The sequence below is a fragment of the Rhinatrema bivittatum genome, chromosome 6, assembly GCF_901001135.1.
Source record: "Rhinatrema bivittatum chromosome 6, aRhiBiv1.1, whole genome shotgun sequence".
Lineage (NCBI taxonomy): Eukaryota > Metazoa > Chordata > Amphibia > Gymnophiona > Rhinatrematidae > Rhinatrema > Rhinatrema bivittatum.
Window position 1 is genome coordinate 214,113,148 of NC_042620.1, and position 25,542 is coordinate 214,138,689.

The window sequence follows — 25,542 nt, forward strand, 5'->3', positions numbered from 1 at the left end:
GCACAAATAATGCTTTATGTGCATAAAATTCGGACTATAGGTTCCTGCACCAGAACTCCAGCTTCCATCCATATACTAACCATGGCCCTGGAAACTTTACCCCACTTTGAACCAGAAGTTAAGCATCCAGCACAAGAAAACATGTTAGTGCACGTCTCTGCACTGGGGGGGGGGTGACAGCTAACGCCATCATTAGCATGAGGTTTACAGGAGTGAGTGTTAATCTGAATGCAACCTTGTTGTGCCCGCAGCTGCTTCTCTGCACAAATCTTTCTTCATGAGCTGTAACGTTTGCCCACAAGCACAACTGGCAGCTATTGTGGCTCTCCCCAGCGCACCATATTACATCGGCCTTGCAGATAAGGATACAAGTACGTATTTGTCTCGTGCTACACATTTTACAATGACTGGAATACTGTTCAAGGAATCATTCATAATATTTCACAAAAAAAATACGCATAAAAGGGCATCAAGTCCTGTATTTTCAAATGGTTTTTTTTCCCCCTTAATACAAAAGAGTGGTCAGGTTGACTGCAGGTTGTTCAAGGGCCTAATTCATGAAAACAAAATTAAAAAAAAACTTTTCTCCTAAAGGTCACATTTTTCACTAATTTTGCTGTGATACAAAAAAAAAAAACAAAATCCCAAAACACCGAGGACCAAGTTTTCTGTCAGTGCTTGCCTGGCTGAAAATAATGTGAAATTTTCCTAAACAAACCTAGTGCAACTTTGCAACCCAGCAAAACGGACACAATCCTTAATAAATCAGCCCCCCGAGAGTGACAATCCGTCGTGTGTCTGCTAGGAATTCCTATCGCCCTGCTCAATTGTTAATAACACGATCCTTTCATTTCCACAGACTTATCTCGTTCGGTTACTGTACAACAAACAGATAACTAATTATCTGTGCGCTTTAATAAGTAATTTGAAACCAATCCTTCGCTGTCTTTCTAACTTCCTGCAGGTGGATCCTTACGGGTGGGCCCTATTGTACCTTTCCATTCTTCAGTGGAAGTTACATTGGGTCAACGTTTAGCTCAGGACTTCAGGCGCTGGTTTCATTCCTGCAAAACTTCTCAAAGACAGACGTCCTTTATCTGCTAGCTCGACCGCCTTCGGTCGTTTTCTGTTATTAGTCATTTGCAAAAAAATAAGGCTGGGCCTTTGATTTAAAAGTAGGAGCAGATTATTGCGACCCAGTCAGCTACCGTTTAAATTCATCTACAATTTCGAGCTCGTAGTTCCTTGCAGCTTTCCTCTTCAATAAGTAACACTTTCTCCCCCCTTTAAGGGCAAAATGACAAGTTTATGTCGTATTTTTGCGGATCCAGTTAGACGTTATTTGCGTTGGGGAAAGTGCCCCCCAAGTGCGCGACTGTATCCGATTTCTTTCAATTAGGAGATTTAATACCAAGCAGTACTGATTTTCTCCAGTCCACTCTCGCACTCTTCTCTCTCTCCCCCTCCTGCACTCCCTCCCTCCCCACTTTCTACCCCTGTGAAGTGTCAGTCAATGCTTTTTTCATGCGTCCAACAGTTTCCAAAGCAAACACTGGAGACTGCAGCCTTGTATTGACTCAGTTGGATGCAGCAGTATCACTCTGACACGCCAGCGCCCGATTGGAGGTCCGCAGCTTGACATCGAGGGCAGGACTTTTTCCCTAAAAAATAATCCTCCCCTTGCCAATCTTGCAGAACCAGTAGGGGAAATGCATCCAGGGGGATTTAACTGATTATATACATTGACAAACGACTCTCCAGTCTCCAATGAAAGCAGTGCCTGTGATGAGGAGCTGCATCTTTTGCTGCTGATTTTTTCTTTCTTTCTTTTTTTTAAGGAGTTTTTGGGAGCTATTTTCTTACGCATTGTAGGACTTGGTTTGAAGTCTTGGCTGGCCAGGGTTCCGCGATGGCCTTGAGCTCCAGAGCCCATGCTTTTTCTGTCGAGGCGTTGGTGGGGAAATCGGCGAAGAGGAAGCTGCCGGAGCCTGCGGGCGAGCACGGGCAGGAGAAGCGCGACACAGGAGGGCAAGAGGAAAGGGCGTGCAGGTCGTCCCAGAGCACCGAGGAAGCCGGTTAGTATGAAAGGGGCTCTCTTCTAACACATCCTGACAACCCTTGGGTTGCAAAGAGTCCTCGCTAGCTAGAACTTTACGAACTTTTGAAGAAGACATGTGGTTTTTGTTTTGCGCAATATGTTCAGCTATTTTTTTTTGTTTTGTTTGACTCATTTTATGTTCCCACCATAGAGAAGGAGGTAGCGTTCAAATGAAAATAAAAATAAAACGTAAGGTCTGGGCTGTATATTGTTGAAACTCATGAGTGGCAGATAGGCGGGTTCTTTCTCCGACACCAGGCAGAGGTGGCCGCGCACCCTGAACGGTGCCTTCGCGCTCCGTGACGATTCCAAATGTCTGTTTCTCTTGCCAGAAAAACGACCCCGGCCCGAGAATCCCTCCTCGTCTTTCTCTGGGGCTGAAAGCACCGAGGGCCCTGAAGCCAAAGGCGCTCTTCAGGTGGAGCTGCAGGGATCCGAGCTCTGGAAGAGATTTCACGAGATTGGAACGGAAATGATCATCACCAAGGCCGGGAGGTAGAATACACAACCGCGTCCTCTGATCGCACAGTTCTAGCTTTAAAAAAGAAAAAAATATCTAACAAGTAATGCCTGAAAGATTAAACAAATATATTTCAGATAACTTACCCGATTTGTATTTGGAGCAGGATAGATAGACAGACAGACACACACGCGCGCGCACACACAAGCACATGTAATAGCAAAGTAAGGGCCTCATTTACTAAACATGTTCCCATAAACACAGAATGGGAGAAGCGTCTTAGTAAATCAGGCCCTAAGGCAGAAACATGTATCTCCCTACTGGTAAGAGCACAGAATTTATACTGTCAAGTTTTTGAATCCCGAGTAAGGTTTGGCCCTTAGGGGCCAAGTATTTCTCCAAAAGAGGAAACATGGAAAACCCCGTTAGTATCTCTGCCCCTTAGTTTGAAATCTATCTAGCTATCTACCTGTTTATCTCTGTATTTCAGAACGAACCCTGTTAAAATTAATATTTGAGATTTGTAAAATTCTTGTAGATTTCCCAGCAAACCTGATTTTAGGTGAGTGCATTGTCTTATTGAATACCATCATATGAATCATAAGATCGACATTTACAGTCATCAATTGTAGGTGCTGGTTCAATATCAGATAGATAGACAGATAGATAGATAGACAGATAGATAGATAGATAGATAGATAGACAGATAGATGAAACATTATCTATTATGCAGCAGAAAATGTATCTCCATTTAGGTAAAATAATTAATATTCTCTAGTTTTAAAATCTCAGCAAGGTCTTGTTTAGGGCTGGATTTACTAAGGCTTCTATTTTGCCTCTACAAGGGAGAGAAAAAAAGCACACACACAAGTGGAATAGGGAAAGCCCACCGATATTCAGCGAGAATATGATTTTATCACTCCCAAATTCCAAACCAACAGGAAAATGTTTAGCCAAACCCTTTTTGGTCTAACAGTGATTTTATTTTATTTTAAATCTTTCAAATAGCTCCCACTGTATATCACAGCCTGTTGTTTATACAAACACCACTAAAGTCTGTTTGTAGCATTAATGATTGAAATATTGTGTTTTGTGTGGTGTACATTTTAAATGTTACTTATTATAAACCGCCTAGAGCGGGTCAGAAATGTCACAAATAAATAAGAGGTTGGCAGGGCAGGGTGTGGAAGTTCGCCCTGTTTTGTCCCCACATACTAATTTATAAAGAAACACTTTTTTTTTCCGTACAGGAGAATGTTTCCTTCTGTACGAGTGAAAGTGAAAGGTCTGGATTCGATGAAGCAGTATTATGTTGCAATGGACGTGATCCCGGTGGATTCCAAAAGATACAGGTACAACAACAAAAAAAAAGAAAGGAGAGAAATATTTTAAGAAGTTTTCTCTCCCGGACTTGGGAAAGAATTCTGGAAGGAAAAAAAAAAACAACAGAAAACCCAGCATCATGAACATCCAGAGCAGTAACTCGAGTAATATTTAAACGGACATTATTTCAAAAATACAACCCAAAACGAAAACAGATCGGGAGAATATCATACTAACTAGGACGCCAATTATAGTACAAGTGACAAATAGCTGCATAGCAAAACCAAGCGCATCTTTTCTGACTGTCCCTATAAGAAGCAGATGTTTCTCTTATCAACAAATACATTTCGTGGACGATTGGGCATAAAGCTATTTCTAGAAAGACAGGATAATTTGTTTTAAATAAAGCAGAACGTTGAAACTGTTCTTTAATACAAACATTTCCATTTACCTTTTTCTTTACTTCAAACCCGCATATGGTCAGTGGGAATATGTTTACCGTCTAGCCACGTTCGTTGTAAAAATAAAATAAAAATACCGGAACAGCTATAAACATATGAATACATATGGTTTTATTCAGAAAGAACATTTTACTGCATAGATTTTGATTTGTACATATCTCAGATACAGGATGGGAGGGATCTAAATCATGGTGTTAGCGGTTTAGACGAGCTACTGACACAGGGGGAAAAAAATACATATATCGGAGGAATCGCTATTTAATTTTGCAGGTTGCGGTGCTCGGAAACTGCACTGTATTGACAATAGATCTGTGAAATGTTTTCATATTCCTCCGCTAGCGAATACTAATTTATTTTCACCAGAAATTAGATGAAAAGACCTAATATTTGGTATCGTTCCGCAAAACAGGTCTCTCAAAGCAGATTTTTCTAACTAGCTCAGCTTCCTCTCTGTGGTTGTGTTAGGAAATCCAAAACAGATTCGTTGACTCCCCAGACGTTTCATTTTCGCTGGCATTTCATCGCTTTCTGAAGACATTTGATTATTTCAATTTAAGCCTTTTTTTTTCTCTAGTTCTCAAAGGACGGTGAATTAATGTTGCTTTTTCTATGTAACGCTCTGCTTCAAGGAGAGTAATGCCCTTAGCGCGACCATCAGGTTCATTTTGAATCATGTGAGTTTGCTCGTTTTTCTTGAAGGTACGTCTATCACAGTTCTCAGTGGATGGTTGCTGGAAACACGGACCACTCCTGCATAACGCCCAGGCTCTACATCCACCCGGACTCGCCCTGCTCTGGGGAAACCTGGATGAGGCAGATCATCAGCTTTGACAGGGTGAAACTCACCAATAATGAAATGGACGACAAAGGGCATGTAGGTGTGCATTCTGCCAACTACCTAATCACAATTATGGGCATATGAATATGCATGCAATCTGCCTACTAGCGTTCACAAAAACGGGCACGAGGACGGGCACTGATATTGGGCTACAGCCCAGGGATGACGGGGGTGCACCTTCTGCCATAACAGAGCAGAGCATGCAATGCACCCAGAGGTGTGCTCTCTTAGATTAATTACTAATATACCCTAATATTCAGGCGCGAGTTCTAGGTAACCCTGAAATGGAATAGTCTCGGGTTATCAGATCGTAAGGGCAATTGTTCCACCCTCCGACCACGGAAAAGACATTTCCGAAAAGTGAGAGTGGTAACTGGAGGAGCCTACTGCGTGTTGAAATTGGTAGTAAGGGGCTCCGAGATTGATAAACACCTCTGCTTCCTAGTTTTCTTAGCTCAAGCTACAGTGATACAGCCTAGACTGGAATCACTCAGCTTCTCACAGACGGCGAACAGGGAGAAGACAATCATTAAAAAAAAAAAAAATGGAAAATTCAATGCATGGAACAATTTGCTGCCGTGCTTTCTTTCCATGTGTGCAATGCATACAAGCGTTGTGGCCTGGAGTATCAGTTGGGGAGAAGGGGACAGCGGGCCCCTCTGTGAAGGCTGGACTGACATTACAGGGGATCTGTTTCGTGAGATAATCCTTCAGAAGTTGTAGCTGGTGGACCAGGCAGAGGATGTGATGTATTTTTATTGCCTTTTTAAATATGATCATTTAACATTTTAAAATAAATTGTAGCAGCTAATTAAGTAAACGTTGTCTTAATCTTTTTTTAAAGTATAAAACCCAAGGAGGTATTTGGGGGAGAATAACACGAAGGATGAAAAAAAATCGTGCAAAGAAAATAAAAGGGCAGAGATCCTTTCCCCGACTCTGTTCCTAGCCGAGCCTCGGCTTATTTATAGACGAGCAGTGGCGAAGCAGTTTACGTTTGGAAATCGCAAATACCATCCTTGTTGTTTTGACTTCGAATCCTAAGGCCAGGAGACGTCTTGCTTTTTCGCCTTCCTCTCCCCTCTCCCCTCTTTCCAGATTATCCTGCAGTCCATGCACAAGTACAAGCCCAGGGTGCACGTCATCCTGCACGACGCCCGATTTGATCTCTCTCAGATTCAGTCTCTGCCGGCGGAAGGAGTTAAAACCTTCGTCTTTAAAGAAACGGAATTCACGACGGTCACAGCTTATCAAAACCAGCAGGTGAGCTGCGCCGGGCCCAGCTGCGCGCCTAATGCGCCCCTCGGGTTAGCAAGGCAGAGGACAATTCCAAAACGTTTTACCCCGTTAATAAGTTCCTGTAAAAAAAAAAAAATCAAAATCACTGATTAGCCTGTTCTGACCTTGCTGTTGTTCCTGCTTTCTTTATAGATCACTAAATTGAAAATTGACAGGAATCCGTTTGCGAAAGGATTTAGAGATCCCGGAAGAAACAGGTATTGTAAATTATAAGCTTGAGTATTTATAAATTTGCTTTGGACCGAGGTTTGTTTGTTTTTTTTTTAATTATTGTGGGCATTAAACAAATTACTACATTAGTTCTTGGAAAGCTCATTAAAATATTTAACGAAAAGGTCTTTCACAGTGGAAATATAGGGGCTCTATTTACTAAGCGTTAAAGCTAATACAATAATTAAGTGGCGTTAAGGTTGTTTGCATTAACAGAAACACTTTTTTTCGATTAATATGGATATTTGCCTTAACATTTAAATGAGTTGGTTAAAATGCAAAATCGTACTAATTAGCTCATTTAAATATAAGGTAGATTGCACTAACTCCAAAATCCATGTTAAAAGTGCCCTTCCGACTTTCAGAATAGCAAAATAACCGCCTCCTGCTCTTGGTTTATTTACGGCTGAGGCACTTCGGGCCCACCCAGTTCACCAAGAAAGACAGAGAATGGGAGAAAAGCCTTAGTAAATCAGGGCCTTACACTGAAACAGGCTTCGCACCAGAATGTCCTCTAAGCTCTCCTTACCAAAGCTGCCCGTAAACTTCCCGTATGGAGCTTGTATGGTGGGTCCCTCCCGACGGAGCCCGGCCCTGTTGGAGGACTGCACTGTCTCTGAAGACTGCAGAATAAACCTGCCTGTTTGAATACTCAAAAATACCTTTCCTAGGAGTGATTCTCTGCCAACACAGAACAGTTTCACTTATTATCACACATCCTAGACTTGATAGTGATTTTCCTGGGTGAGTGCTTTACTCCACCTTCCTTTTTCTGAAAACACCAAACTTTTCACTTCGAGAAACTAAAGTTGTTGCATTGAAATCACGCCTTATTGCGCATCATTTAGCACTCTAATGTAGGGCATGAAGCCCTTAGAGCCTGGGACATTAAATAAAGTGAAATAGGCTAAAAACATATCTTACTGCCCACGTTTAATGCATTTCAGTAAATAAGTCCCTAAATGTGTGGAATATGTTACAGACACTTTATAGTAGCAACACTCTGTAATTGTATATGTTTAGACTTAAAAGAATTTTTTTCCGGAAATCCTATGAGCTGAGATCTGCATTTTACTTTTCAGAGGTGTATTAGATGGGCTTTTGGAAACATATCCTTGGAGGCCACCTCTCACTCTAGATTTTAAGACTTTTGGGACAGAAACATCTGGTAAGTGAAACTATTATGTCTGTAAGGCATTGAGGAAATTTAACCTTAGACTTTAAATATAAATTAGCCAGGCCATACTAATAACAAACTAAGGGGCTCATTTACTAAACGTTTTCTCCCATTTTGTGTCTATGGGGAAAAATGCTTAGTAAATGACCCTTTAAATTTGCAAAGCTGAACCCATTCAGGGCACTTTCTTGTTTCAAAGTCTCTGATCTGCAGCACTGTGCTTGCATTTATTTATTTTTTTTTAAAGCGTGCGATCTCCGTTTAGAACTGACCATTCTTAGCTCAGACTGGCAGTGACCGGAAGTTGTTGCCTTTTGAAACCGTGTTCATTGGTCTATTATTGAAATGAGTTGGACAGGCATCCATGTCCCTGAAACCCACTGGCACTGGTTGGTATCCAGGCTAATGGAGGACTACATGGGGCGTGGTAAGGAATCAGCTTCTCACTTTAGAGGTGAGCTCTGCAGAGCAGAACCGCAGGACACTGGCACAGGGCAACCTGAGGATGTCCCCGTGTGTGTGGAAAAGACGGGAATAGCGATCGCAATTAATACTTTGATTATTTAGCCAAATGGCCAGGCCTCGCACATATTTTGTGAATTTCGTCTGCTGATTGCATTTGTTGGAAAATGAAGATTTTAAGTTTCCAGTACCGTTAACCTGACACTTTTCATATTAAATGCAATTCACCAGAATTAAAGAAGAACAAAAAAAAAAAAAAGAGTACCTTTTAAAGTAGAATCATGGGAGGTTCCGCAAATAAAAGATGAGCTATGGAGATTACACAGGTCTGACTATGAAGAGACGACCTGTCAAGTCTGGAATGCTCATCTCTCACTATGTTTTTTTGTCATTATTTGCATCCCACAACATCTTTCCTTATTGTCAGAGCTTATTCTCCAGCTGGGCTAGTAGAACTGAGCTACGTTTTAAAATCAAAATGAAATGACCCAGGGACTCAGTTACAAACTCCGGCACTGTCGATAGCCAGCACCAAGTTGCACAGCTCACAGCCGTGCAAGTATTTACGAGCTGACCGTGCAATGCAATGACAGCGCAAGTCTGGTTTTCCGTAAGAAGAACGGGGGCCGGCGGCTGCTGGTGATCGCCCAGGCATCCCCCTCCCCAGCCTTGCTGGTTAGAAATCAGTGGGATACCTTTCCAAACTTCTGTGCATTCATGCGGATTAACACGGCAGCCAAACTACGTCTCCCAACAGCGACAGTTCTGTAAGGCAACCCTCCAAAGTGGAAGCATTTCCTTCACAGCTGGGCAACTTGTTAAAACCCGTAGGAACTAAATCTGCCTCGGCTTTTCAGCAATAGTTGATGATATGCAGCACCAAAACACCGGAGACACATAGGGACCCATCTTTCTTTCTTTCTTTCTTTCTTTCTTTATTGATTGGCAAATCACACATCTGTCCACCTTTTGCAACTGTCTTTCATCTCAGTAGAACTGCATGCAGCTTCCTTTCCCTGTGGGAGATGCAGGACATTCAGAATTAGGTGCCTTGGCTTTATCAAGAGCGCCTAAACCCATCTGTTGACAACCTTAGCACCAGTGCTAAGCCCTTAATGCTGCCATTAACACTCTGTAAATGAGCCCTTACATGTTAAGCTTTTTAAGTGATACAAAGACAGCGTGTGTGTGTGTGTGTGTGTGTTTTAGTCTGCAGCCTGGTGCGACCAAATTTAATTAACTATAATTTAGGGTGGCCACGTGATCTAGCCACTTGCAAAATATGCCATTTTTGTGTGTGCTTTTCACTTTCTAGTGCATCTTAAATACAGCAACACCAAAATTAATTACTGTAAATGTTTAAATGTTTGGCCTTCCAGGCACATTTTAAATTTTAGCACTTGCAAATATTCATAAACGCAAACATCATGTTTTACATGTGGGAAAAAGCTGCTCTACAGGCACACTTTTTCCTTCATTATAAACCTCCCTCCTAGGAGTAGGTCTCTTTGCATGACACTACCGCTGCTGTTACAGAAGCATTAAAGACACTGTTTACTTTTGTTGAGGGGGGTCAGATACTACAAGCCTGAGGAGAGGAGGGCAGAGAATTTATAGAACCAAGGCAACATTGTCTGGGATGCCAAAGGAGGAAATTGTTACATTCCTACAAGTCAAATTATCACAGATCTGCTCTCTGAGCAGCAGATCTGGAATTGCTATATTTAATGTTCACCCTTCCCTCCCAGCATGTGTTATACTGCAGTGTGCACTGCATTTTCTGGCCTCCCCGGCAACTTTGGGAGCTCTTTTTATCTCTACCTGCTGGTCTTTCTGAGCTCATCTTTCAGGAGTCCTAGCCAAGATTTATTTTTTTAAAGGACTGAGAATTGTAAACCTGTGAAATCAGGAGCCTAACATTTAACAAACAAAGGAAGATTTTTTTTTTTTTTAACCAAATAGCAGGCTTTAGCCAATGTACTGGGTGTTTTGAACTTTGCCAATAGGGCTCATTCCCCAGCTGCTGCTCAGGAGATATGAATGCAGGCATGCAGTGCCCACATTAATTGCAATTGGAATGTGCCCTGATAAATTAAGAATGCACCACCTGAACGTGGTGATCTTTACAGCCATGCAGGTTATAATATGACCTACCTATGCATGATGAATCCTCCAATCAGCTCCAGCCCAACGCACAAACTGCTAAATAAGTAGAAAATTGTATGGCTATTATCATCATTCATTATCTCCAAGCTGGTGGAAAACTAGAGTGTAACACACCTTTTAGCTGACTGCGCTCTGGGATTCAGACTCCCCTACCTGCTCTTCAAAAATATTGCTTAAAAAGACTCAGATCTGAAAATGTTGTTACTTTCAACTTATAACTCAAAATAAAGGGCAGACAATTTAAATATTTTGGGGATTTCAGTAGTTACAAACACTAAAACTGCATTCTGTGCAGAAAATACAATCTACATCCACAGACTGTTTGCTACTTGAAACATAGAAATAAAGAATATGATGGTACATAAGGACCTTAAGGTCCATCTAGCCTGCCCAATTTCATTGTTGATGCAGTGACATAGACCCCAGTAGATTTTTAGTTTTCTGCTCACTTTTTAATCTGGAATCTTGTGTTTATCCCAGGCTTTCTGTCATTGTTTCTGTCTTGACCACCTCTCTTGGAAGGTTGTTCCATGCATCCACCACCTTTTCCCTTTTGGAGTATCATACCACAACCTCTTATTTTAGAACATTCTTTCCTTAAAAAAGGGTTTGCTTCTTGTGCATTATTTATTAGGGATGTGAATCGTGTCCTCGATCATCTTAACGATCGATTTCGGCTGGGAGGGGGAGGGAATCATATTGTTGCCGTTTGGGGGGGTAAAATATCGTGAAAAATCGTGAAAAATCGAAAAATCGAAAAATCGCAAAACCGGCACATTAAACCCCCTAAAACCCACCCCCGACCCTTTAAATTAAATCCCCCACCCTCCCGAACCCCCCCCCAAATGACTTAAATAACCTGCGGGTCCAGCGGCGGTCCGGAACGGCAGCGGTCCGGAACGGGCTCCTGCTCCTGAATCTTGTTGTCTTCAGCCGGCGCCATTTTCCAAAATGGCGCCGAAAAATGGCGGCGGCCATAGACGAACACGATTGGACGGCAGGAGGTCCTTCTGGACCCCCGCTGGACTTTTGGCAAGTCTCGTGGGGGTCAGGAGGCCCCCCACAAGCTGGCCAAAAGTTCCTGGAGGTCCAGCGGGGGTCAGGGAGCGATTTCCCGCCGCGAATCGTTTTCGTACGGAAAATGGCGCCGGCAGGAGATCGACTGCAGGAGGTCGTTCAGCGAGGGTTCCGGCGCCTCGCTGAACAACCTCCTGCAGTCGATCTCCTGCCGGCGCCATTTTCCGTATGAAAACGATTCGCGGCGGGAAATCGCTCCCTGACCCCCGCTGGACCTCCAGGAACTTTTGGCCAGCTTGTGGGGGGCCTCCTGACCCCCACGAGACTTGCCAAAAGTCCAGCGGGGGTCCGGAAGGACCTCCTGCCGTCCAATCGTGTTCGTCTATGGCCGCCGCCATTTTTCGGCGCCATTTTGGAAAATGGCGCCGGCTGAAGACAACAAGATTCAGGAGCAGGAGCCCGTTCCGGACCGCTGCCGTTCCGGACCGCCGCTGGACCCACAGGTTATTTAAGTCATTTGGGGGGGTTCGGGAGGGTGGGGGATTTAATTTAAAGGGTCGGGGGTGGGTTTTACGGGGTTTTAGTGTGCCGGCTCACGATTCTAACGATTTATAACGATAAATCGTTAGAATCTCTATTGTATTGTGTTCCATAACGGTTTAAGACGATATTAAAATTATCGGACGATAATTTTAATCGTCCTAAAACGATTCACATCCCTATTATTTATACCTTTGAGGTATCCAAATGTTTCTAGCATCTGTAAGGGTTTAGAGCCCCACTATTGCATTCTTATGTATTGCTCTCCTTGTTTGTGGACTAGTATTGAAAGCCACAAACACGTTAATCTAACTACACACTGGGCCACTTCTTTGAATCTTACTAATTGTTGGACATGGCATACAAGAGGACAAAAGACAGTTGGCTATTTCCAGCCCCTTCTCCTTTGAGATATTACCTTGAATTCAGAACTACAAATGATTTTCTGTATTGCAACTCCCTGCTATCATCTGTTCCTGATGGGCCAAGGGGGATAATATAAATGACTCCCTTATTTGGACCACCTGAAGTAAAACTATCACTTTGTATTCCAATGGCACCAAGACTTGGAACTGCTTTGACTGTCTTGAGTTCCAATGGACCTTTTTATATTTGCCATTTGAATCAAAGTTATTATGTCTATTTTCCAAATATTTTCACTCTTTCAACAAACTGCAGCCTATCCATTAAAATAGGACTGGGACTTCTTAGGGATTGGAGCCCAAACTGGGTTGGAGGTTTAGGAAAGAAACTGATGTATATAATTATTATTGCATTAATTTTCTTTATTGTCTATGCCATAGCTGCAAATGTGTAATAAGTCTCTGCTGTAAGTCCGCTACCAGTATGATAGAAATATAGAAACATAGAAAATGGCAGAAAATGACAGTATGGCTCATCTAGTCTGCCCATCCACCCAATTCATTTAGCTTTATAATTGTCATCACTTCCTTAGAGAACCCCTGTATTCATCCCATGCTTTCTTGAATTCAGATACTGTTTTTGTCTCTACCACCTCCACTGAGAGGCCAATCCATGCATCCACTACCCTCTCTGTAAAGAAATATTTCCTAAGATTACTCCTGAGTCTACCCTGTTTTACCCTCATCACATGACCCCTTGTTCCAGAGCCTCCTTTCCATTGAAAAAGGTTCATGTCCTGTCATGGAAACTTTTGAGATATTTGAATGACTCTATCATATTGCCCCTATCTCACATTTCCTGTAGGGTGTACATGTTTAGATCTTTAAGTCTACCCCAATATGCTTTAGAATGATGACCACTGACCATTTTATTAGCCCCTCTGGAATGACTCCAACCTATTTATCTCCTTTTAAGGGTGCAGTCTCCAGAATTGTGCACAGTAATTCAAATGAGGTCTCATCAGAGACCTATACAGGGGCAATATCACCTCCCTTTCTCTGCTGATCATTTCTCTCCCTATGCAGCCAAGTATCTTTCTGGCTTTTGCTATTGCTTTATCTATTTGTTTGGCCATCTTAAGATCATCAGAAACAACTGTCCCCAGATCCTGCTCTTCTTTTGTGCCTAGAAGAATTTCACCTCCTATACTGGTCCTCTCCCTTGGGTTTCTGTATGCTAAATGCATATGTTCTTATGTAATTTACATTTTTTAGCATAAAATATTAGCTGCAAGACCCTATAGCTTTCCTCAAGCTTCACTAGATCCCTTATGTTTTCACACCTTCCTGGCTGTCCACCCTATTACATTAAGTTTTGCTTCTGCCTTCTGGGCTCAACGTAAAAGAAATCATATGACTTACAACAATGTAGTATTATTAGCATATAAGAGATAAGATAAGAGTATTAACTAGATAGAAAAATGTTATACTTACAAAGAAACTAACCCATTCATGTGCAGATTTGTGGGAGGTGATGTATATAGCCTCTTGCAACCAAGTTCTTCTTGAATTTTGCATTTGTCTTATACTGTTATGGCAAATTTGAATTGCTCCTAAGATATCTTACTAATAAACATTTTTCTCTTTGCTAGCCAGGGGTGGTTCTGTAATGAGGCAGGGTGAGGCAGCAGCTTCAGGTGGCAAAAGTTTGAGGTGGCAGTGACTATCCCCCCAAAAATACCCCTACAGCAGATGCCTCACTTTGAATATTGTATTTTACCGCCATCAGGGTTCCCACACCCTGCCAGCAGGAAGATCCTTGGGCGGCATTGCCAGATGATGTGCTGGAGGAATTCCCACTCCCTGCCAGCAGTAGGCTGGTCCCGCGGGGGCAGTGGTGCTGCAGTTGATATGCTGGCGAGATTCCCAATTGGCTTCCAGTATCCTGGCATATTAAGTTTAGAACTTTACTTTTGGTTTTTAAATTTACATTTTAACAATTCTCCATGGGTAACTTCTATCTTGAAACTTTCTGTTCCTCCATGAACACTACGGTCTGCAAACTGCTGTTTGTTGTAGGTTCAGTCCTTACGATCAATCAATTTAATTGAAGCACGCAATCCTTCATTTTCCGTAATAGCCCATAACTCTGGAATAATCTACCTGAAACCCTAAGGTCTTTAACTTGTATTTCTACTTTTAAAAAAAGCCCTAAAAACCTATTTAAAAAAAACATTTAAATTAATCATTTTTTGAAAAGTTTTCTATTAGTTTTTATTTTATTTGATGTTGCTGATTCTTATCTCACTTTAATTTTTTATTCTCTCATCTCCCTTTTTTTATATATATTTTTTTACTTATCATTTTCAATGGTCTCATGGAGCATATGGTTATTTAAGGAAGAGTTTTAAAACAGTACTTTTAATGTACTTAATGGTCTCACGGTGGCGTCCAGTTATTCTTTGAAGAGTTTTTAAACAGCACTTTTAAAAATAGTACGGTTATTTATATTTTGTTATCTTTAGTGACCCATGATATTGCCACGCAGACCACTGCACTCACCTAAGCCTCCAGGGGTGGCCCAGGCCCTCCGCTTCTCGCCGCAGCCACTTGCCACGCTCCTCTGTGCCTCCAGCGCCAGGCCCATCCCTCTAGCATATGGTGTGGCTTGGCCAGGCTCCCATCCGGGCCGCACCACTTGATGGTGGTGCCTCCCCTCCTTGGCGGCGCTGGGCAACCATGCTCCTTCCTCTGATGCCACTTGTCCTGGACCTCCCTAGGGTGCGAGCGCACTGACCGTCAGAATATTAAAGAGCCAGTGGTTGGAAATCCCCAAAGGTGCCCTCTGCTGACATCACGGCCTGGATCAGATATAAGGAAGCCCCAGCTGACTATCCAGTGCCTCAGCAATAGGTCGTCTCCTTGGAGAAGTGCATTGCATGGTGTTCCTGCTTGTTTCTGTGGTTCCTGCCCATGTCTTCATTCTTTCAGTCTTCATTGTGTGGTCTTCATGGTCATTTGTCTTCCATCCCTCCTGCCTTGCCCTGCCTTCCTGCCTCCATTCTGTACCTTGGATTTGACCTCTGACTTGACCCTGGAATGAACTTAAATTGCTTGACTACTGCCTGCCCTGACCACTGCTTGTTTCTAGATACGCTGTCTCCCACCTGCCCAGCCACTGCTTGCTTTTGGATACGCTGCCTGCTGCCTGCCCTGACCAACAGCCTACCTCTGTTGCTGCCAGCCCTGGTGCCTCCTCTATATCCAGATCCTTGTCATCACCAGAGACCCCACCTAAGTCCAGCCGGCCCTGGCACCCGAGGTTTAATCTAAGGGGAATGAGGGCTGGTATTTTTGAAGTTCCTGACGGGCCTCCGCAGCAGCTGGTACCACCTGCCGACAGTTGGGGTCTGCAGGGCTCTTCCCCGCAGATAGCCCAAGGGTCCACTGTTTGCCACATATTTATTATTGTAGTCTTTTTTAGAATCTATAATTTGAAGTTGACTTATGGTCCCACAGCACCATGTTAATGTTTTTTTTGGTTTTTGAATTTTTATGTTTTATTTAACTGTTTGTTTTATATCGACTTTGGTTGTATTTCGGAAATTGTTTTTGTTTTCATTGTTTTAATTATGAATGTTTACGTTTGTAATCCACCAACAACAATTGGATACGTATGGAATATACATTTTTGAAATAAATAAATAAAAATAATATCCTTGCACTAATCTGAAGAGAGTCTACCATCAGACCCTCACCATTCAACCAGCTACCACTTCTCCAGGGGGTAAATGCTAGGAAAACGTGGGAGACAGGTTGTAGGGTTCCTGGGAGTGTGGCAGGATTGCCAGCTTCATAGATATATTATCACTGACACTCTATCCGCCATTCTTCCTGCATTCCCCCTTCTGCCGATTTCCAAATCACTAAAGGGGCAGACTCCAAGGGGCACCTCCCCTTAGCCCTTACTGATTACAGCTGTGCCATGCCTTGGTGGTGGTGGGGAGGGAGTGCCATCTCCAGGGGTGGATTGGCCTATCGGGGGATCGGGCATCCCCCGGTGGGCAGGTCGCGCTAGTCACGTGGTCTGCCGAGCGCGGCCGTGACAGAGCCATGCTCGGCAGACCACATGGTATCTCCTGGGCCGGCCTGGGAGGCGAATCCCCAGGTCGGTCTTCATCGGGAATCCGCCGCTGGCCATCTCATTCCCTGCCACAGGCAGCAGATTACCTTGAGCTGCCCCTGTTACTGGCTGTTGGGATTTCGTGTTTATTCTTGCCCACAATACCTCTCCTGTCCTCTAGAAGGAAGTTTTCAAAAGCATTTCATGGGTAAAGCAATGCTTTACCTGCAGAAATGGAGTCTTTGAAAATTGCCCAGCCTATCTGTGGGTAAAAGTGTGCATGTACTACCATTGCATGCATACTTTTCTCTGCAGATAGAGGAGGTGGGATTAGCATGTGCACACATGCCTTAGCAGTTTCAAAAGTACATGCATATATTTACATGGAAGAAGTACTCCTACTAATATCAGGTGCAGGTCAGTGCTTGTACTTTTTCTGACTCAGTTTTGAAAGGAAAAGTTTCCCCTTTAAAAATTGACATAACGTCTGTGGGTCAAAAGTACCCGCAGACTTTACATTTCTAAGTACAGTTTGAAAATTGTCCTCCTAAGGAATATGGGCCGGATTTTAAAAAGGTTACGCACACCAGGCCTATTTTAAAAAGGCCCGGCAACGCGCGTAAGTCCCGGGGCTTTACTAAAGGGAAGGTCCGTGGGCAGGGAGGGGCCACCTGAACATGCTGTCACCTGTTTGTTAAAAAGGATTTAAACCACTTTGGAACTGGGGATGGACATTCAGGAGAAATGAAAAAGGAAATGAGACAAAATTTCCTATTTCATTTCGGATCTTTTTCAAATCGGACTGTGTTAAATTCAGACAAAATTTTGTTTTGTTTTGAAAACCTATTTTAAAAAATAACTCAACGGTCAGGCCTAGGTCCAAAGCCAGGGCCATGCCTAGAGAGAACCAAAGGAGGGTTCCCAGCTGTGTCCAAGCACGACTCCAGGTTCGGGCCTGGGTCCAGGCCGAGGCCCTGGCATTGGGACCTGGCCTCCAGGCCAGGCCATAGTATTGGGTCCTGGCCTCCAAGCCTAATCCTTGCATAGGTTCTAGGCTGAAGCCGCTGTGACCTACTGGGGCTTAGGCTTATGCAAGGCCGTGGCTTCATGAAAAGCTGGCTCTGATGCCTAGGCCCAGGACAAAGCCTTGGCCTTGCATAAGCTTAGACCATGGTTGGTTGCTGTGAGCTCAGCCTAGGCCCCACGCAAGGCGCCAGCTTGTTCCAGGGCCTAGGCCTCGTCTGCGGATCCTCCCTGGACTGGGTAAGTGGGGGCAGGGAGGATCCTGGCCCCAACATTTTCTGGGTGGGAAGTAAAGGTGGGAAACACCTGAGGCCCTGGGAGGCCTCGTTTCTCTTTTCCCCATTTTTTTGGGGGGCTGGCTCAATGTTTATTTTGTTTTATTTTTAACTAAAATTCATGAGGTAACTCCCCCCCCCCAAAAAAAACCCAAAGCAAATTTCCCCCCCCCCCTTTCAACCCCTATTCAGAACTATGCCTCTCAATCCTAAAGGCCCTAGCTGATCCGATAATACATTTTGATCCACAGTGTCAAAGGCTGCTGTCAAGTCCAATTAGACCAAAAAGCCACATTTCCCTTGATCTATCTCTTTATAGAACACATCCATTAACGAGAGTAGTAACGTTTCAGTCTATGACTTTCTTGGAATCCATATTGTTGTGAGTCCAGAATAGAATTATCATCCAGGCAATATACCATTTGGAGCAAAACCCACTTCTCAACAATTTTTGTAAGTGCAGGTATATTTGAAATAGGATGATCTGAAAGCATTTCATGAGACAGTTTCAGATTTTTCAACAGTGGTTGAATAGTAATTAATTTCATCTGACTTGGCAAGACGACTTCTATTAATATTTGATTAATAATATGCTGCATAGCCTTATATGAATCCCTTTTTAAGCCTTTTATAATAGCAAAAGGACTGGGATCCAAAACTGCAATGGCTGATTTAAGACTATTAATTACTGACACCATGGCTTGAAGTCCATTTATTTTGCCTTACTAAATCTCCCTGATATTCCTACACATCATCAATTTTTTTCTAAAAAAAACTCTGCCAATTCATCACAGTTTGGCAGATATAAGTCCCCTGATCTTTTCTACACACAAGAGCCATTATAACATTAAAGAGCTCTCATGGCTGTTCAGTGAAGTTTTGATTTTAGTCAGTATCGATGATCTCTTATGCTCCTGACACTGCTTCCTATATTCTCTCATCCTGATGCTTTACCTCCTCATCTTTCATAGCTTTTCTTCTCATTTTGGAGGCTTTTCTCTGGACTAGCTCCTCCCTCTTTATATTAATTTGGAGGTACAGTCTCCAGACTTGGACACAATATTCTAGGTGAGGTCTCACCAACAACCTTACAAGGGCATTATCATCTAGGGATGTGCAATCGTTTTTCACGAATTAGGCAATTTCAATGAAATTTCCTAATTTGGAATGGTTTATGAGAGCCGAAAAACGATTGAATTTTTTCCGGAATTTTGGAAAAAATTCATTTTCGGGTTAGTGCGCGCTAACTCCCGATAATGCGCACTAACGTGGCAGAGTTAGCGCGCACTAACCCGAAAATTGGGACCCCTGAAAAAAAAAACCCCGAACCGCGGGAAAAATGAAATTCCTGCGGGGAGGGCCCCAAAACGAAGCCTGACACAATATACCAACCCGAAGCACATCTCTATTATCATCTCCTTTTTTCCACTGGTTATGCTTCTCCCCATAAACCCTAGCATCCCTTTGTTTCTGACCACCACCTTAACACACTCTTTTTCTACTTTGAGCTCGTCAGACATGATCACCCTGAGAACTCTCTCCCGGTTAGTGCACATCATTATTTTATCCCCAATCACGTACTGCTCTCTCAGATTTCTGCACCCTACATGCATGATTCTGTACTTTTGTTTTCATGGAAACTTTTAACTATCAAGCACTCACCCATTTCTCAAGCTTTCAGGATCACATTTCTGTTGTGTCTGTGGACCCTTGGACCGAGACGGATTGATGCTACCTGAAGAGGAGCCCTGCAGGTTCCCGTCATTGGCAGGCAGATTCTGCCAGGCAAGGCAGAGACCCATCAGGACTTTCACCTATAGCAGCCCTCATTTCCCTCGGGTTGAACCTTTAGGTGCTGGGGTCTCTGCTAGTGACAGAAGAGAAGGTCCATGGTTAGCTAGGGTTGTAAGCAGGCAGTAGTCATATGAATCTGAGGTCCAGGCAATAGTCAGAGGCAGGAAGTGGTCAAGCATATCTGCAGTCCAAGCAATGGTCAGATGCAAGCAGTGGTCAAGTGTAACCTTGATTCAAGCTGAGGTCAAACCAGTAGGGATGTGAATCGTGTCCTCGATCGTCTTAACGATCGATTTCGGCTGGGAGGGGGAGGGAATCGTATTGTTGCCGTTTGGGGGGGTAAAATATCGTGAAAAATCGTTAAAAATCGTTAAAAATCGAAAAATCGAAAAATCGAAAAACCGGCACATTAAAACCCCCTAAAACCCACCCCCGACCCTTTAAATTAAATCCCCCACCCTCCCGAACCCCCCCCCAATAACTTAAATAACCTGCGGGTCCAGCGGCGGTCCGGAACGGCAGCGGTCCGGAACGGGCTCCTGCTCCTGAATCTTGTCGTCTTCAGCCGGCGCCATTTTCCAAAATGGCGCCGAAAAATGGCGGCGGCCATAGACGAAAAAGATTGGACGGCAGGAGGTCCTTCCGGACCCCCGCTGGACTTTTGGCAAGTCTCGTGGGGGTCAGGAGGCCCCCCACAAGCTGGCCAAAAGTTCCTGGAGGTCCAGCGGGGGTCAGGGAGCGATTTCCTGCCGCGAATCGTTTTCGTACGGAAAATGGCGCCGGCAGGAGATCGACTGCAGGAGGTCGTTCAGCGAGGGTTCTGGCGCCTCGCTGAACGACCTCCTGCAGTCGATCTCCTGCCGGCGCCATTTTCCGTACGAAAACGATTCGCGGCGGGAAATCGCTCCCTGACCCCCGCTGGACCTCCAGGAACTTTTGGCCAGCTTGTGGGGGGCCTCCTGACCCCCACGAGACTTGCCAAAAGTCCAGCGGGGGTCCGGAAGGACCTCCTGCCGTCCAATCTTTTTCGTCTATGGCCGCCGCCATTTTTCGGCGCCATTTTGGAAAATGGCGCCGGCTGAAGACGACAAGATTCAGGAGCAGGAGCCCGTTCCGGACCGCTGCCGTTCCGGACCGCCGCTGGACCCGCAGGTTATTTAAGTTATTTGGGGGGGGGGGTTCGGGAGGGTGGGGGATTTAATTTAAAGGGTCGGGGGTGGGTTTTAGGGGGTTTTAGTGTGCCGGCTCACGATTCTAACGATTTATAACGATAAATCATTAGAATCTGTATTGTATTGTGTTCCATAACGGTTTAAGACGATATTAAAATTATCGGACGATAATTTTAATCGTCCTAAAACGATTCACATCCCTACAAACCAGGTATCCTTCCAAGGGAAGAGAAGGGGGACGGATAGGCAGGGCAGGCAGGTGAGGACAGGAACAAGGAGACAATGAAGGTGAAGACAAACTGGGGTAGAACTGAAGACAAGCTGGACAAGAACTGAAGACAAGATGCTGGGAAGCACATGCACTACGAAGCATACCTGGATCTGTTGCTGAGGCAAGTTGCTTATTACATATGTGTGTATATGCGCAAATGGTATTAAATAGGCTGTACACGAGTACAGGTGCACACAATTTTATATGGACGTGAGCATGTGCACACACATGCCACCTTCATCACGTAAGTGGGAGGATTTTAGTAGACGTGTGTGGCGATGCAAATACCAGTTTCCCCAGTTCATTCCCAGTTCACCCAGGTAAAGGACAGGACTTCCAAACCCCCCCCCCCCCCCCCCAGTTAATTAGCCTCCCTTTTGCCCTGTTAGCCCTGATCCTTATATCCTACTGACTAGCCTAGTTTTTTTTTTTTGTTTTAGGACTTACACGCTATCCATAGCAGAAGTAAAGTTACGCAGTAGGGGACCCCAGCATGCGCTTATGCACATAAGTATGTGCTGGTTTCATTCATAAATCTTGGAAAGCCCATGCCCCACCCAGACTAAACTTATGCCCTGCCCCTTTTTCATAAAAAAAGGTTTGGGCACAATTTGCACCGGCCCGACTTCTGTGCATAGGTCCTGGCTTTAGCACTCACTGGGCTTTAAAAATTAATCCCTAAGATCTGCAACATAGTGGACAACTCTGAGGGAGAGAATGAAATTGTTACATTTGGCGGTCCGTGGGCTATTCCCGTGAACCGCCGCACTCACCTCCTCCGGGCCGGACTGGCATTGTCTGCCTGCAGCGTGCCGAATGCTGCTGGTCAACCATGCTGGTCCTGCTCTTGATTGTGGCAGGACACGGCTCTTCATCGCGGCAGGACACTGCTATCAGGATGCCACCAACAGCACCTTCCCCTAGGCATGTTCATGCACCACTCTCAGGTATTTAAAGGGGCCATGGTGGGAAAGTCCCTGCAGCCCCTAATGATGACATCACCCAAACAGCCCTAAATACGTATGTAATAAAATGGCCGTGTCCTTTGACGTGAGCTGGCATACGTGCATACATGTACGCCCGTGCGCAGGTATCAAAGTTAGTGTCATTCGCAAAGAGGCAAATGTTTCCTTCTAATTCGTCTGTGATATCACTGAGGCACTCTGCTAACCACCCCTTTTTCTCTGTTACCCTTGTAAATAATTAGTGACAGCAGGTAGGATTTGTTATGCTGTTGTTTAACTCATGTGACAATCAGATTCCAAGATAGGTACAAGGAGCCCAGTTCACACCTCTCTGGCACTTCTTTGTGAGATTGTCCTCCTGGTACATGAAAGGGGAACTGTTCCCCGCCCAAAATACACAATGGGGTGCATTTTTTAAAAAAGCGCGAGCGCGTACTTTTGTTCGTGCACCAGGCGCAAACAAAAGTACGCCGGATTTCAATAGATAGAAATCAGAGCGGCCTCGGAGGGAACTTTCCTTCCACCTCCCCCCACCTTACCCACCCCCCCAGCCCTATCTAAACCCCCCCTACCTTTATCGCAAAAGTTATGCCTGCTCTAGGCAGGCGTAACTCGCGTGCGCCGGTGGCCCACTGGCGTGCCATCACCCAACCCGGGGGCTGGTCCGGAGGCCTCGGCCACGCCCCCCGGAACGCCCCTGGGCCGGCACCATGCTCTCCGGAACACTCCCCGGAACGCCCCGAACATCGCACCACCCCCGATACGCCCCCTAGCAAAGCCCCGGGACTTATGCGCGTCCCGAGGTTTGCGTGCGCCGCCGAGCCTATGCAAAATAGGCTCGGCGCACGCAGGGGTTTTTTTTAAGGGTTACAGCTTATGCGCATAACCATTTTAAAATCCGTCCCAATGGATTTATTTATTTTAAAATAACAAAATGTAAAGAGTCTAGCACTGTTTGTATTTGAAATTGCTGTGTTCTCCATGACATTATCAGTCGGTACTCTCGTTCCTGTGGCTACTTTCCAGTATTAACAGATGTTACAACTGTGTAAACTGCTTGCACTGTATGTTATTACTACGTTAACTTATTGGTTATATTGCACCCATATACTTCCTGTAAAATTGTAGTTTAAAACATGTTATGTTTTAATGAAGTTAATTTTAAATATTTTAATTTAAAAAAAGATTTCTAGACCACATATTCCAGGGTTCTAAGTGGCTTACAGAAAATCATTCATAAGTACAAGAAAACAAAATAAACAAGAGGGCTGCATGCAATTCAGGAAAGTTAGGAAAATGTGTCTCATGCTGCTATTATTTTATGCAGAGAAGTCTTGGTTTCTCTACAGCATGAAATATGGCTTACAGGAGCAGCATAAGTTTTATGCTACTATGCACTTATTGTTCTTCTCCTCTTTCAGGTGGAAGTTCAGGTTCCTCTCCTGTGGCCTCCAGTGGTGGAACTCCTTCTCCAATGAATTCCTTGCTTTCACCATCTTGCTCGCCTCCAGCATTTCACTTGTCTGCAAGCAATATTGGAATTCCATGCCCAGAAGCTTATTTGCATAGTCTCAGTGTGCCCTTCTGCTACAAGATATGCCCCGCAAGCATTTTGCGACAACAATCTCTCGTTCTTCCAAGTCATGAAAAACTGGGAAGTGCCCGTCCTCACATTTTGCCGCCCATCATGGTAGACGTACCTGTGATCTCTTCCCTTGGCATAACAAATTTCAAACATGGCAAAGCTGAAGACTTGGGTGGCCACTGTGTACAAGGACCAAGCTCTGCCAGTCAAGTGTTGCATGGACTGCACACATCTGGAAACATTTTTCCTGCAAGTCCTGTTACTAGGGAAGCACTTAATTGTTCTTTACATCCTCCTTACAGCTTTTATGCTTATAACTTTACAGTGCCATCAAGACTGATGAATGCCGCAAGCCACTTTAAGGTGACTGACAGTACTGCATCTTTTTTAAGAGACAGCAGATGTAATCATTCCCATTGGCATTCAACAATTAATCATTGCCTTTAATGAAATCCTATCTTTTCTAACACTATCAAATGTAAGCAACTATCTTATATATATATATATATATATATATATATATATATATATATATATATCAGTACAATTGAGGAGTTTATCATAAAGAGCATGGTGACACATTATTGATTCTTGTGTCCTGCTTTTAAATATTAATTGTCTAGGTATAATATGTGCAGAAGTAAATTATAGTGAGCAGTCAGTTTAACAGAGACCAGTGAAAAAAGAAAACACCAGGAATTACTCTATTGATAATATGTTTATGCAATAATTTTGTAATTGGGTTAAGCTCTAAATTGATCTTTCAGACAGTGTACTTTGTTAGCCGAAAGACATTTTTATTTCTAAATATAAATTAAAAAGGGATATTAATCTAATTCCTGGGCCCTGCTTTTTATCCTCAGGCCGGCTAGGGCTAGGTGTTCTGTGGACGTAGCACTCATGTCTCCCGATGGAGGAGGGGCCCAGTGATTGCATAATGGTGACACCATCTCATGTGTTCTGGAGAGAAGCTCCTGGTTGGGGATAGAATCTGCGATGGTTGGGCTAGATGGGGGTGGAAGAGGGTTAAGAAAGAACTTTGGGTAGCTGCCAATAAAGGCTTATGGTGCCAAACTCCAGTGAGGTCCAGTTCCTGTTGAGCTGAAAGCCTGAAAGGAGCCAGAGGAAACTGCAGGACTAAAAAAAAAAAAAGGGATATTGTTCAAAATGTTAAGATCCTGAAATTACTGTAGTGATTTAGCCAACCTATAGAGGAGTGAAAGAAAATGAAGGAAAGAATGAAAAACTTTGGGAAAATTAGATATATTTTATTTTTCTACATGTGAATATGAAGACTGTTTAAATATTCATTTAACTGGCTGTAGATACTAATGAAGATACTAATGAAGAGGTAAATGATCAAGAATAGCATTAAAAAAGGTTACATTGATAAAAAGAAGCAATCCTGGGCTTCACAACTAGGAAAATAATATACACCATCAGCTGTAAGGACATTTAGATCTCAAAATTATTTTGAATATTATCAGTTTTATTCCTAGCAAAACAAGTGTCTAAACTGGTGCTAATAGCACATTCATTTGCATAGTTTTCCCTTTCTTTGTTAATTCTAAAAAGGCATTGTTCAAATGTATTCTTCTTGAGTGCTTCTACTAGGTGGTGGCATTGTTAAAAGACCTTTTTCTTTACGTTATTTATTTATTTATGTCTTGCAACAGATGAACACCTTGCTATCAAGGCAGTTCTTAGAATCTTTCCATTATGCTTGTGGGTACAAGGAGTCCAAGATTTGAAAGAGAAATTGAGAGAGAGAGGTCAAAGAGCATGTCCCCTATTTTCAGTAATCAGTGCAAGAGCTTACAAATAAGTCATGAAATTAAAGTAGCTTTTATATTGGGGTCTTTCTTCTATTCCAATATTACCTGTTGATATGATTAATAGACATTAAGGGACTTACTTGAAT

General features: G+C 43.6%; 1 protein-coding gene across 1 annotated transcript; it reads left to right on the forward strand.

Annotated features, from left to right (window-relative positions):
- Positions 1-1,909: 1,909 nt before the first annotated feature.
- On the forward strand, positions 1,910-24,068 carry TBX22 (T-box transcription factor 22). Its single transcript, XM_029604929.1, has 8 exons — positions 1,910-2,075; positions 2,431-2,593; positions 3,809-3,910; positions 5,042-5,216; positions 6,279-6,443; positions 6,612-6,676; positions 7,772-7,857; positions 23,458-24,068. Exons 1-8 carry the CDS (start codon positions 1,910-1,912, stop codon positions 24,066-24,068), a joined length of 1,533 nt encoding a protein of 510 aa, XP_029460789.1.
- Positions 24,069-25,542: the final 1,474 nt, after the last annotated feature.

Bases quoted from the DNA above. Each gene is read 5' to 3' on its own strand.
- TBX22 (XM_029604929.1), top strand. From the start codon at position 1,910: ATGGCCTTGAGCTCCAGAGCCCATGCTTTTTCTGTCGAGGCGTTGGTG. The intron at 5,217-6,278 runs GTAGGTGTGCAT...CCCTCTTTCCAG, and splicing joins AAATGGACGACAAAGGGCAT to ATTATCCTGCAGTCCATGCA. The intron at 7,858-23,457 runs GTAAGTGAAACT...CTCCTCTTTCAG, and splicing joins TTTTGGGACAGAAACATCTG to GTGGAAGTTCAGGTTCCTCT.